General features: G+C 46.2%; 1 protein-coding gene across 2 annotated transcripts; it reads left to right on the top strand.

The window, feature by feature from the left end:
- The first annotated feature begins 209 nt into the window (after positions 1–209).
- On the top strand, positions 210–7,118 carry Ccdc190 (coiled-coil domain containing 190). Of its 2 annotated transcripts, none has more exons than XM_050158064.1 (4): positions 210–567; positions 977–1,210; positions 5,585–5,705; positions 6,117–7,118. In XM_050158064.1, exons 2-4 carry the CDS (start codon positions 1,015–1,017, stop codon positions 6,673–6,675), a joined length of 876 nt encoding a protein of 291 aa, XP_050014021.1. In that variant the 5' UTR covers positions 210–567; positions 977–1,014; the 3' UTR covers positions 6,676–7,118. The 2 variants fall into 2 exon arrangements, with proteins under 2 accessions (XP_050014021.1, XP_050014022.1); XM_050158065.1 differs by having other exon boundaries at positions 210–783.
- The last annotated feature ends 6,349 nt before the right edge of the window (positions 7,119–13,467 follow it).

Raw genomic sequence — 13,467 nt, 5'->3', positions numbered from 1 at the left:
GCTGCAGTAATGTAGGATAAGCAAATCAAATGCCCTTCAGTGCAAAGTGGGCACAGGCGTGAGTGGGAAGACAGGGTGCTTTTTCTTTTGGTTTCCAAGAAACAGGAAAGAGGGTGGGAGATGGGAAGAATGCCAGGGTGGAGGGGGGGGGTGGAAGAGAGGAGGAGAGAGGTGAAAAAGAAGAGAACGGTGACAAACAGTGAGGGACTCTCTGCTTTCTTTCATTCTTGGCTCCCATGGTCACGGCAAGGAGCGCTGCAGGCCTCTCTGGGCAGGGCTGGAAGTTGGCAAGCTTCCTTCACTCTCAAAGCACGTTAGAGATGTGGCCTCTTCTAGAGGGACTGACTGGTACCCACGGCTTGAGGAGGTGGCATTCCTAACCCGGGGAGACAGGAAAAAGCAGAGAGCCCTCAAGTGTAGTTGACACTGTGCCAGTGGCCCTCTCCGAAGCTGCCTCCTGCTCTTGCACCCGCCCTTCTTAATGAAGAAAACAAACGCAGTAAAACAGACCTAGCCCTACTGCAGCCCAAGAAACGAAGATTTTCACGGTGAGAACTGGGTTTGCAGGTAAGTGATGCCTACCTGGTTCTCTGGTGACGCTTTAGTCTGTACTTGAGAGTCTAAATCAAGCTGACTTACAATAGTCTCTGAAGTTGAACTGCCCTGTGTCTGACTGTGTCCCCTTCCTTAATGCTAATCTCACTTTAATGAATTATTACCACTACCACCTTGGCAGAAGCAACCGCCTGCTACCCTGCACACATTCTGTGCTGAAGCCCTGAGGTGAGTATTGGGAGAGACCCAAAGGAGAGAAAAAGTGTGTCCCCTTTATGGGAGTGTTCCTGGATTTAAGGAGGTGAAAGTGTGGGTTTTGATATCGCAACTTCATCCGATGAGGCAGTTTGGAGTTCAATAAAATTCGATTTCAAACTAATTGGCGACCAGTCACCAGAGAGCAGCATCTTGGCTCTTTTAGATTGGTTGTGAAAGACACGCGCTTCACTGTCTGCAACCATGAGGAGGATGGACAGAAACATGGCGAGGGGACCACTGTACAAGCAGTTCGACTCGGAGAGGAAGAATGCCAGGCGAGCTGAAGCTAGACTCAGCCTGAGCCTGCAAAGGCTAGAGGTCATCTGCCTCTACCACGTGAAGACGCTGGCCAGGGAGCAGAGACAGCTTCAGAAAGAACTGCAGCGGTTGCAGCAAGGTGAGGCCCTGTCCCAAAGGGCAACCTGCCCCCCACCCCACTTCTGGTCCTAATCTAACCTGACTTCCAGTAGTAAGGAGCAGTCTACCCCAGAGGGGGTGGAGGGGAGCACGTAGCAGCCTCCATCTCACTGAGGGAAGGGAAGGAGAGTGTTTGCCTCACACCAGGGTCCTTCAGGGTCCTGGATGGATGAACAAGTGCCTCCACCTTCCTTGGATTTAAACAGGCCTCACCATCCTGGTCCTTCACCCTGTCCTCAAACTCCATAGCTCCTCCTGCTGCTTGGTCCCCAATCTTTCTGAGCTGACATTCCCCCAGGCTTCCATCATTGTCCTGTTTCCAATTAGCGCTCTCTCTCTCTCTCTCTCTCTCTCTCTCTCTCTCTCTCTCTCTCTCTCTCTCTCTCTCCTTCCCCTTCCCTCCCCCAGGCCTTGTTTGACTCTTCACACAGTGCTCTCTTCCCTCCCTCAGGGATTTTCTCCTTCACCATCACCGCCTTTCTCCTTGGGATCTAGTGGCCATGTATTGACCAGCGAAGGAAGGAAGGAAGGAAGGAAGGTATAAGCCACTTCCCTTGCCCATGTTATAAAATGAAAGTTAAAAAGGAAACCAGAAACCCTTTCTCTGGGATTCTGACCTCTGGTGAGGAATAGGAGTGGCGATGCCCATCCTGTGAAATTATCTGAGCTCTCAGTGCGAATTTGGCACAAACCTAAGCACAAAGCATTCGCCTAGGGTTTGACAACTTTTAATTACTCAGATCAGCAGTGCAGAGTCATCTAGGAGTGAAAGCGCTCCTGCTGTCTTGCTGGAAACAGGTTCAGTTGTGTGCCTTGTAGAACCAGCGCTCCTCGTTTTCTTCGTCAAATAATTAGGTCTCAACATTCCTTCAAAATTACATGGAAGTCGGTAAACTCAGCTTCTCAGGACATTCCCCCCTGACTTAAGCCAGGTGCCAGAACAAACTCAAGAGCCTGAACTGGACGTGGTCCATCCAGAAGGAAAGCCAGATGCTTTTAAAGACACATTTAAACGCAGAACCTTCCAGGGCTGCACAGTTTCAACAACAGACACACAAACCCAAAGCAGTGTCCACACTGGCCTGGGGATTCTTTCTAATCTTCAGCTGTTCCTAATTACATAATGGTCTCTAGCTTCCTTGAACTTGAATGACAACCCTGTTCCGAACCAAACTCTATTTTCAGTTCCCCTGTCCACAGTAAGAGGTTAAGCTTACTTGGAATAAGAACGACGTTGGAAAGGCATCTTAGAAACCGGTCAGTTGGTTATCCCTCTAATTCTCAGAAAAGAGCAACTGAGAGCAGGTGCCCATCCTCCAGGGGGTTGCAGAAAAGCACCCCCACCCCTGTCACTGCAGCTTCCCCTGCTGCATAGAGACCTTGTCTCAGTCTCATTCACAGCGGTGTGGAAAGGGTTAGGACCGAGGGGCAGACAACTTCAGAGGCCTCGGTCTCCAGGTTCTGTATCTCACACTGAACGGTCAAGTCAGAGACAGGAGAAGGAGCGACTGTGTACCCTCTTGGTGCGCTCCAGACGCTGTATTCAGCAAGAGTTCCGGTGATTTATTTAATGGAACTGTTACCACTGAGGTGCAACTATTTGCACGTTAGTGCATTGCTTTGTGTGCGTATTGTCAGCCCTCATCTTAGACAGCAGGATCAGTGCATAGAAGTTAGGCTCAAACTTCATCGTTCTTTCACTGATGCTAAATTTCTGAGTCATGTGCTTTTATTTGATTGATTGGATGGTGGTTTGATTGATTGGATGGTGGTTTGGCTGGCTGATTGGCTGTTTGGGTTTTGTTGTTATTGTCACTGTAGCTTTGTTTGAGTTTTGTTTGTGTTTTGTTTTGTTTGTGTTTTGTTTTGTTTTGAAAAAGAGTCTCACTATGCAGCCCAAGTTGACCTCAATCTCAGGGTCTCCCTGCTCCACTCTCCTGAACTCTGAGATTACAAATCTGTGCCACCCACTTGACTCTGGGGCAGGCTCCTCAGGGCCTGGGATAGAAATTTAGACAGATAAGGTCTCTTCGCTTTAAGATGCTTATTTATACTGTCAGATAGCTGAGCTTTTGTAGGTCTGATTTAAAAAAAAAACTGTGCTTTTATAAATCTCATAAAAAATTTTAATTGCAAAACATGGAGTTATTTGCCAAGTAAGGAGGTGTCAACCAGAAGCCTCCTGCCCCTGTTAAGAAGGCTCTTAGGAGAATTTCCCCAAAGAGCCGGTGTGTGAACAGAGCCTAGGAGAAGAGTGAAGTGATGTAGGGAGCCAGAGGTTGGTTGCAGAGAGATGTACAGCATGAGGTCATTCCTGGAAGAAAAAGAACGGTGTATGCAAAGGGATGGGAGTGAACATGGTTTGCCAGAAAGTTCCATGCTGGCGAAGTACACGCACAGGTGCAGAACTCCCACTAAGCAGGCGTCGTCTCCAGCCAGAGCTTCACAAAGGTAGATCCCACCCTGCAGGGTCTGGATGCAGGGAGACTCCATGTTCACATTTTAGAGAGTTCGCTCTGACTGCAGGTACCTATGAGAAATTGGAGCTTAGGACATAGCCGGAGTAGAGCAGATAGAATTCCAAATGGAGGCTCGATGTAAAACTTAAACTAGAGCATTGTCAGGAGGAGAAAATTAAGAGACCAGCTTTTCAAGATGTTTGGAAAGAAGAATCGTCAGGTTCCCACGACTAATTATATGTCCAACATAAAGGAAACAAGAGCGTATTGCCAGCTCAAGGTAGGCCGTCAAACATACAGGCTGAACTGGGTAACTAGGTGGACACAGCACCACACCATTGTGGGGAGGAAAACAGGGCACGGTGATGCCACAGAGAAAAGATGATCACCCTGCTGTCTCAACTGCAGAAGAGGGGGCTGCCTGGAGAAGTAGCTGAAATCCTTTAGTTTATTGTAAATAGAAATCCCCTCAAAATAAAGCAAAGGACTCAAAGAAGTAATCTATGTGCTTCATGAGATAGTCATGCCTCTTGCATGGTCCGGTACCCTCATTCCCACTGCCTCATACATTCTAACTTCAGTAGGATGCTTCTCGGAGGGAAGTGGCCTGGGTCTGTTTGCTGGTGGTTATGTTTGTGTTTGTTTGTTATCCTTGGTTGGGATTTCTGGTTTGGATTTAGTGGGGAGGGGAGCAGATGGCCTACTGCGAGGGATTGAACCCAGGGCCTTGTACAGGTGTAGCAAGCCATCTACCACTAAACAACACCCCTGGCCTTACCCACTGTGACTTTAAATGATTCCCATCAAAACACAAACCAATGCACGATTTAAATGCCTTAAAAAAATAGGGTCAGTGTGTTCTCTTCAAGCTATGACTATGAGAGCCCGGAACATCAACTGGGAAAATGGAAAGTCCACTTAATCCTGGCCTCTGGCAGTTGCAAACCCTTGCCACAATTAGAAGTAAGGCATACAACGGTAGTAAACAGACAAAATGTCCACACCCAGGTGTTTTCTGTTTTTAAACACTTGCCCTTGCCAAGTAAAACATTCAAACAAAACCCACCAGGGCTGGGGCGGTTGCAACATCTGATCTTGGTGTCTAAATCCTCTCTGACACGTTCTAGGCAAACAGCAGGAACTGCGGGAAGCTTTTCTGTTTTTGTCCATTGTGACAGAGGAGGGCAGCGTGCGATGGGGACCCAGGATGCTCACAGGCTAGCTCTCTGAAAGCCCAGAGCCCAGCTTTCACTTCCCTTACCTACCTATTAGACTCAGTTTCTAGGGCTGCACAGCAAAGTCCCAAATCCCGCACAGCTCAAACCAGAGAACTTCGTTGTCTCAACCTCTGAAGCCTTGAAGTCAAAGTGGGAGTGTGAGCAGGGTTTCCTCGGGAATGAAGCAGGAGCAGGCTCTCTCTTTGGTGCGTCGGGGACAGGTCTACCCCCAACCCTGCCCTCTCTGCCTGTCTGCTCGGACTGCTGCTATCATAAGCACGCCATGACAATGATCAGGGCCCACCATAATGACCTCATTTTAATTTGATCATATCTATAAAGAACCCACCTCCAAAGAGTGTCAGTCTCAAGAACTAAGGACTAGGACCCTAATGAATAAAATTTTATACAATTCAATCCACATTAACCCATTTTAAACTATTTTATTTGTGTAGACATGTGTCTGTGTATATGTCTGAATGCATGTATGAGACATGTGTATGCAAGTGCTAGCCGAGACCAGAAGAGGGTGTTAGATCCCGTGGAGTTAAAGATGTTTGTGGGTCGTGGATGTGGGGGCCTGGGCTCCAAACTCTTGGTCCTCATGGTTGAGCACGGAGCACTCCTAACAGATGAGCCATCCCTCCAGCCCATCATTTGTTAATTATGCCACAGCAGATATCGTCAAGAAAAGGTTCTCCTCTTATGCCAAGAATGGAATTCAGAAGAGACCAAGAGATTCTCTCATGTTCTCACCACAAACAGGACAGAGGCGCGTAGCCACGCAGTCTAAAATCAGGTAAGAAAATGAGTAAATGACTCCCACGTGCCAACCAAGCTCTTTAAAACATTCCCCTCCATGTAAGGAGATGCTGCCATCTCCTTCCGAGAGAGAGATATACCTCTGCCCCTCACCCTCCGCCCCTTCGCACCCACATTAGCACCTCAACAAAACTGCCACACATACACACGTACACACATATACACGCACACATGCGTGCACACACATGCACACACACGTACACACATATACACACGTACACACACATACACACGTACACACATACATGCACACACACATACACACATATACACACGTACACACACTCACACACACACAGTCTAGTAAATGGAAAGGCCTAAATAGGAGACCCTTCATTTTCCAATGACATTTAATTCTTTCTTTTCATCCCTTCTCCCGCCTCCCCAGGGTACCGCCAACCAATATGACCCAAGAAGCTAAAACTAAGCTTCATGGGCCCTCTTTACCTGGCACTGCCCTCAAAGCTGCCCCGAGAAGCCAGGATCACCTGCAATCCCAGCGTGACAGCACCAGCGGCTACAAGGAAGAGTACTCAGGAGCCCAGGAGGGAGAGTCTGCGAAACCACCTAAGGGCACGGACTCAAACAGGAATGTCCCTGTCCCGTGTCATGGTCAAGAGGTTTCCATCAACAATACAGAAGACAGCCCTGTGTCCAGCCCAGATGGTGCGAAGGGGTTGGCACCGGCAGATGAGACTAGATCAAAAAATGCCGATCCAAAGCCACGTGAGGATGCTGGGGACCAAAATGCCCCATGTTCTGCGGAATGTGCTGAAAGCTTCAACGGCAAGTGCACAAAGTCAACCTTCCTCGAGCTGTTGGCAAAGGCCAAAGAGGCCCACTATCTCCGCCACAGGGTGCCCCCCGAGTCCGAGAGGATGCTTAGCATTGGGGAGATATTTGGACACAGAAACGCCTCACTACCCAGAGCAGTGAAAAAACTGTGAGAATGGTACCAAGTTCCTTCCTACCTGGCTGTGAAATGTAGCTTGACAATAAGATACCATAATCGCTAAGGAATGTGACCCTCAAATAGCTGCCATAAGCAAGGCACAGAAAGAAATAAGCGGAAATCCAAGACAACTTTCTTCTGCATCCTTAGAGCCTCCTGCCCTTTTATATGATTTTCTCAGAATAAACTTGCTCATAATAAAGGCTACTATGAAAGGGGGGGGGAATATTTGAAAATACTTTAAATTGAGAGCCTGGACTTGCTTTGATGGAAACAAAGTCTTGTTTATGCAAAGGTCCGTCTCATAGAGGCGCTGCTTATAGCGCCGCCTGTTGGCCAATCGGCGCAGCTAGTCACCTTGTCTTCCTTTCTTTTAGGGTTTGCATGGGAACCGCACTGAAATTATGTAGCGCTGTGGTCTCCAAATAAAACCTGTTCTTGCCACAGTTCCGTACTCTTTTTTTGAAGGTCCTCTCTCTCTTCTTCCTTTTTTTCTCTTTCCTTCCTTCTTCCCAATCTTCTCTCCCTTCCTCTCCTTCATTTCCTTACTTCATTTCTTCCTTTTCAAGTAGTTCCAGCTGGATTTCTCCCCGGCCCCCGTTTTAACCCTAATACCAAACATTTTTGGATCCTAATGAAAGAAACTAATCTGTGTCCTTTCCTCTCCTCCCAAATCAAAATATCTTAAAACGTCCAGCACACTATGAAAGCTATACCACATTCAGTCAATAACCAACCATCTCACAGTGAAAGAATAATTTTCATTTAAAAATTGCTGCTTTAAGGCAGGGTGGTGTCACATGTTTATAACCCCGGTATTCCAGTATTTGGGAAGCGGAGGCAGGAGGATTTACAGAGCCAAAGTGAGCTACATATCGAGACTCTGTCTAGAAAAGCCCTCTCAGTAAAACAAAGACCGCTGTTTTAGGTAAGCAGGTCTGCATAGCGTGCGTCCCACTGTAAACTGATTGAGAAACTTTGTTTCCCACCCAGATGGTCCAGATTTCACACTTCAAACAAATGATGTCATATGTCATCAGGAACAACAGCCTCACTGTTAATACTTTAATCCTCTGCTCACCGAATACACACCAAATAAAACTGCCCCCTTTATCATATACTGTTTATATTAACTTCATTAGAAAAACTAGCTTGTAGTTAGAAATCCAAAGTCAGATAGCAACTGTTTAATTCAATTTTTCAACCTTATAGCAAATTTGGAAACCAAAAGAATAAATTCAGGACCTATATAATTATTTTGGACTTATTTATTTACTTTGAATTAATTTTTTTTTTGAGACGGGGCTAAACAATGCTGCCTTGGGTTGGCTCTGAACTCCCACGTTCAGTGATCCTCCTGCCTCAAACTCCTAGTGAGCTGGATTGCAAACTCTTATCCCCAGAATCTGTTTACAATTAGGAGAATATATTTGTTGCATTCTAGCTCAAGGCTATCTTGAAGAAACAAAACTATTTATATCAAAAATGATAAAGGACCCAATCTTCTAATGCTAAAGCTCCTAGGGTTTAAATTAATTTGAATTTAATGACAAAGTACGAATTAATTGCAGTTGGTTTAATAACACAATTTAATTCCCATTTGAGATGCCTGGTGTTTAAATTTATAACTCATAATAGCTCCCAGTTTCCAGCATCTCCTGCCTTCCCGGACTTTCCACACAGCATATCAATTCCAATTGCTCCTCAGAATTCTGGAAAGAGTTGTCTTTTAGTTCCTGCTTTACAGACGATCAGAGCAAATCAGAACACATTCTTGGTCTGCACACTGTCACACCTCTGTCACACCCCATCTACCTTGCTGCCACTTAGTTGAAGACAAAAGCTTCCCTCAATCTTGCACAATTCAGTTGTTTTAGCCCAGCCTTTGGTCTTCAATGGCAAGGCAATAGTTTATGGTTGAAGAAACACAAGAAACCTTCTTTCAGGGTGTTCTCTAATGCGGAAGGCAGGTCAGGGACAAAACTGGGTGATTCACAAATTATTTACACTGGTCATAAAGGTGGGGGCTCCCAGTACAGAGAACCCCCTTTACAGAGTGCCCAAGTATTGGAGAGAGATGATCTCTTCCCGCTCCCTGATAAGAAAAGCTTTCCCAGAATGCCTTCTAGATAGAGAGATCTAATAGATGTGGAGAGCATCTATTACCGTATTATCTGAATGCCTTCTGTGTGGAGACATCTATTACCGTATTACCCAAATGCCTTCTGTGTGGAGGCATCTGTCACCACATTGCCCAGGCAGAGGCATCCGGACACTCACAGAGGTGATGACTGGACCTCTCTCCTCAACCCACTCTAAGCTGTAACACAGGTGCTCTATCAGTTCTGCAAGGAAGCCTTAAAGCTGACCAAGAATAATAAAAAGCAGCACCTAAGAGACCATGGCTCAGTGGGTAAGGAGTTTGCTGTGCGAGCTTGAACACCTGAGTGAAGATCCCCGCTATCTACACAAAAGCCGGGTGTGACCAAGCACACCTGTGATCCCAGCATGGGGTGGGGGTGGGGCAGAGACAGCTAGATCCCAGGGTCTCACTGATCATCTGGTCTGCCAGAAATGGCAAGGCTTGGTGGGGGACCCTGTCTCGAAAAGTAAAGTGGAGAAGCAATCGAGGAAGGCGCTGGACATCTGCTTCTGGCTTCCACCCCCTCCAGCCTGAGTAAACATGTCCGCACACAGGTGACACCTAGTGACTGAACAGATGCAAAAATAAAGTCTTTAAAGCAAAAATGCAAGGACATATCAGGCCAATAGTTGTAGATGGAAGTTTCTGTCCCACCCAGTACCACAAATGTTCAGTCCCAAAGAAACACACAGAGGCTTTTATTAATTATAAACTGTTTGGCCTATTAGCTTGGGTTTATTATTAACTATCTCTTACAGCTTAAACTAACCCATAATTCTTATCTATGATTAGCCATGTGGCTGGGTACCTTTTCTCAGTGCAGCATTTTCATCTCGCTTCCTCTGTGTCTGGGTGGTGACTTCAGACCAAGACCTTACTCTTCCCAGAATTCGCCTAGTCTGGTTGCCCTACCTATACTTCCTGCCTGGCTACTGGCCAGTTGGCGTTTTATTAAACCAATACGAGTGACAAATCTTTACAGGGTACAAGAGCATTATATCCCACAGCATTTCCCCTTTTTTTCTTTTAAACACAAGACCCTGAATCTAATTCTCGTCGCTTAGCTTTTTCCTCACCATTATCCATAACGACTTGTAACCAACAATAGCAAGTGAAACTGATGACAGCTTCCCCGGGAGAAAAGCAAACATTCTGTTTCCACCTCGCCAAGCTGAGACTGTTCAGTTTTGAGGTGGAGAGGCAGGCGCTGAGTCCCATTTACTATCAAGACTACAAGAGTTATCAATAGTTCAAGGTTGAGGCCAATCTGCCTATGTGAGACCCTGCCCCAAGAAATTTCCTTACCCAAAATTTAAAAAAAAAAAAAAACAACATTAATTTATCACACAGTTCTGCTCTCACTTGTGGGTTAGAGTAGGGATCACTTGAGAACTGAACATAATATGAAACACACCCTATGCTCCCCACATTTCCACCCCCACTATGATCAGGATGCTGTCAAGCGTTCTGATAACAGCCATCAGTCAATCAGAGTATAAATTAACTTCAATGGCTTGAGTTCAATTCTGTAAAATTTGTTCCATGGAATTGAACTGCAGGGAAATCTAATAAGACTCTAAGTAGCACATATCCACTTGACCCATCATGACATGATCACTGTCATTGCCGCGGTCATGGAAGGGAGAAATTCTCTATTCACAATTTAATCTGAGATGAAGAGAAATGTGCAGAAGCTATGCATAGGGAGTAGCTCACCGTACAATCGGCAATGGGAAACTGGATGTATGCTTGTGCTGGGGCCTCTTTGCCTATGTTGACGTAGGAGGAGGCAAATGATGCTAACTAGGTTGGCCAAACTGACACACCTCACGGCTGGTGGAGGGCAGGGGGAGACAGGCAGCCAGCAAGTGCATTTCTGCTAATCTTCAGCTATTTCCTTCTTAGCTTCCCCTTGGACTCCAGAAAACAGGAAGCTATGATGAGAATGCCCATTGTGTCTGGCAATGGTCCTGTTATTTTTAAATTTAGTTGTACAGGGACCGGTGATGGATCAGCGGTTAAGAACCCACGTATGAAGGAGAGATGACAAGGTCTCTGTCTCCTTTCCCTGATGAAAAGAAAGCTTTCACCCTTACTCTGATTACCCAGAAAGGTCACAGTATGTGTTCAGAATCTCTTAGTGGCAAGCCTCAGAAGCGGGATGCAACCCGTAGCCCTGGCCTCTGCACAACCCTGCCACATTCATCTTCCCAGCAGGCTCAGAAGGCCTGTACCCAACCAGCCCAGTGGCCTCCTGAAGTTGTGGAGGCGGAGAAGGGAGCCAGACAATGTCAGACCATGAAAGCTGTGGGTGTTGAGCAGGTTCATCGGAGAAAGGGAGGAGGTTTGGAGTTAGAGACAGGAAGGGATTTAGAGAATATATGTAGGGGCTAGAGAGCCGGCCCAGCAGTTAAGAGACTGGCTACCAGAGCACCAGGTCTCTATTCCTAGCAGCCACGGGGCAGCTAACAATTGACTGTAATTCCAGTTCCAGGGGATCCAACTCCCCCTTCTGGCCTGTGGGGCACTGTACACACATGGGCCACAGACGTACATGCAGGCAAAGCACCCACACACATAAAACAAAAATTAAAAAGTCAACAAATAAATGAAGTTTTACATATATATGGTATTTTTCTTATGCTCCATTTCCTTAGGGAATATGACCATGTTGTGCATACATATGTGTGCATACACACACACACACACACACACACACACACACACACCACTTTCTTTGGGAATATAAGCAAAGGGAAGCACCCCACAGTTACATAATGGCTCACTAGAGGCTTTCACACCAGCAAAGTGGTGGCTTGCCACAGGCCAGCGGGAGGTGATCGTTTCAGAACCTGTGTGTGAATGGTGGTCCTAACACAGTTTGGATTTGGCTGCTTTTGCTATACAGCCCAAGCTAGTCTCAAACTTGAGGTCCTACTGTGCAGCCTCCTGGGTGCTGGGGTTATTCTCTAGTCAGCATTACATTTGTCAGCCAGACTTTAAGTTCCAGAAAATTTTGGTACAAATTTGCCAGTGTTTTCATCCAGGCCCATCTGAAATAATAAATTCAGTGTAAGTCGGGTCCTAAATGGGAAGGAAAATGAGGCAAATAAGACTTGGATTAGAAAGAACGGTGTTTGGAATAGTTATATAGGAAGAGAACTGGCCAGAGCACAGCCTGGCTGCTTCTCCGGGGAGCTCCGAGGACACGGGACAGGTTACATCACTGTTGACACCATCCCCAGAAAACAGAGCCTCTAGTGAGCAGAGAACCTGCAGGTGTGAACTGGCTGTCCCCAGTAGCTTGTCTCTGCACAAAAGCACTACCTATTAGTGTCCTGTTAAACAGTGAAAAAAAACAACAACAACAAAAAAAAAACCACTGTACTGAAAGTTCAGCAGGTGCCGCAACCACAAAGTCAAGACCGTCCATAATTATAGTCACAGCATCAAGGTGAGGGTCTCTTCTTCATAAGGACCAGAAAACACCTACTTTTCTTTTACCCAAAAACCAACTCTCCTCGGGCCAAAAAAAGTACACACCCAGGAGGGTGTGCCCCAGATCAGCAATCAGATCCCTGGGTTCACAAGTTCACAGCTCATCCCTGCTTAGCTATTTTATCCTAAATATCACACAGATAAGCATAACGAAGTTATGCTGGGGACAGGTTATCTTCCTCTCCTCCTGGGTTTTTGCCATAGGGCCTTGGAGTTGGCACAGGCTATAGAAGTTAGCCAGTTCAACCTCAGTTCGGATATGTGAAATGACTTCCCCAAAAGAAGCTAAATATGAAAGTGCTTACTTTGAGTGAATCTTTATTAGTGAATTTTGGTTTAGAATGGAAATTTGTTCACTATCTATGTCCCAATGCTGCCCCCTGGTGGTAAAGACGGCTCATTCAGGAAGAATTACCTTGAGAGTCAATCGGTTTTCCAAGAAATCTTGCTCAGTGCTATTAAAGAAAGACATAGAGTTGAAATAAGCCTGGGGAAACCTGTGTCAGACCATTGGAATCAATTTCTCCAGATGGGACTTCTCTTAAGTCTTTAATATGCTAATATCAGGGTGCGCACCCAGAGGGGAAATGAAACGAAGCTGAATTAGCTCCAAGGATGTGACCATGGAAACTCTGTCCATAAATCATCTCCAGGAACTACGGCGAGCCAATAAGCACACTTTAGGAACAGTAGCATGGAATAAAAGCTGGATTAGAACACGCTTTTTATATCATAAAGATCAAATAGACAACAGAGATCCCATATATTCCAGAAGGTAGTTTTTCTTAGGGGCTGTTTCCCTTTGCTATGCCTTTGAGTTTTCCCATGAATGAATACACAGACACACACACACACACACACAGACACACACACATGTGCGCACACACGCATCCTCATGCAAATGTAGCACTAACCCAGTTTAAAATCTTAGCATAAGTGAGACAGGAACAGTGAGATAAAGAAACAAAATGCCCGGCTGCTTCGACTGCTGCCGGGGTCAGGGGTCATCGTCACAAGTGAGAAATCTATGGGAGAGATCTGAGCGTCAGGATCCTGGGTCGATTCTGAATAGGCAGCAAGCAGGACTAAGAACCCAATCTATTTCCCATCGGTTCCAAGGCCCCTTCACAACACCAGCAACACCTC

Source organism: Alexandromys fortis, unplaced genomic scaffold (assembly GCF_014885135.2).
Source record: "Alexandromys fortis isolate MF-2015 unplaced genomic scaffold, M_Fortis_MF-2015_v1.1 scaffold_106, whole genome shotgun sequence".
NCBI classification, from domain to species: Eukaryota; Metazoa; Chordata; class Mammalia; order Rodentia; family Cricetidae; genus Alexandromys; species Alexandromys fortis.
Note: the sequence above shows the minus strand (reverse complement) of the source record. Positions and strands in the feature narration are given on the sequence as shown.

What these genes read in the sequence shown, in the direction of transcription:
- Ccdc190 (XM_050158064.1), top strand. Translation starts at nt 1,015, where the DNA reads ATGAGGAGGATGGACAGAAACATGGCGAGGGGACCACTGTACAAGCAG. An exon ending in ACTGCAGCGGTTGCAGCAAG is followed by an intron (nt 1,211 to 5,584) that starts GTGAGGCCCTGT and finishes ATGCCACAGCAG; the next exon opens with ATATCGTCAAGAAAAGGTTC. An exon ending in GCCACGCAGTCTAAAATCAG is followed by an intron (nt 5,706 to 6,116) that starts GTAAGAAAATGA and finishes CCGCCTCCCCAG; the next exon opens with GGTACCGCCAACCAATATGA.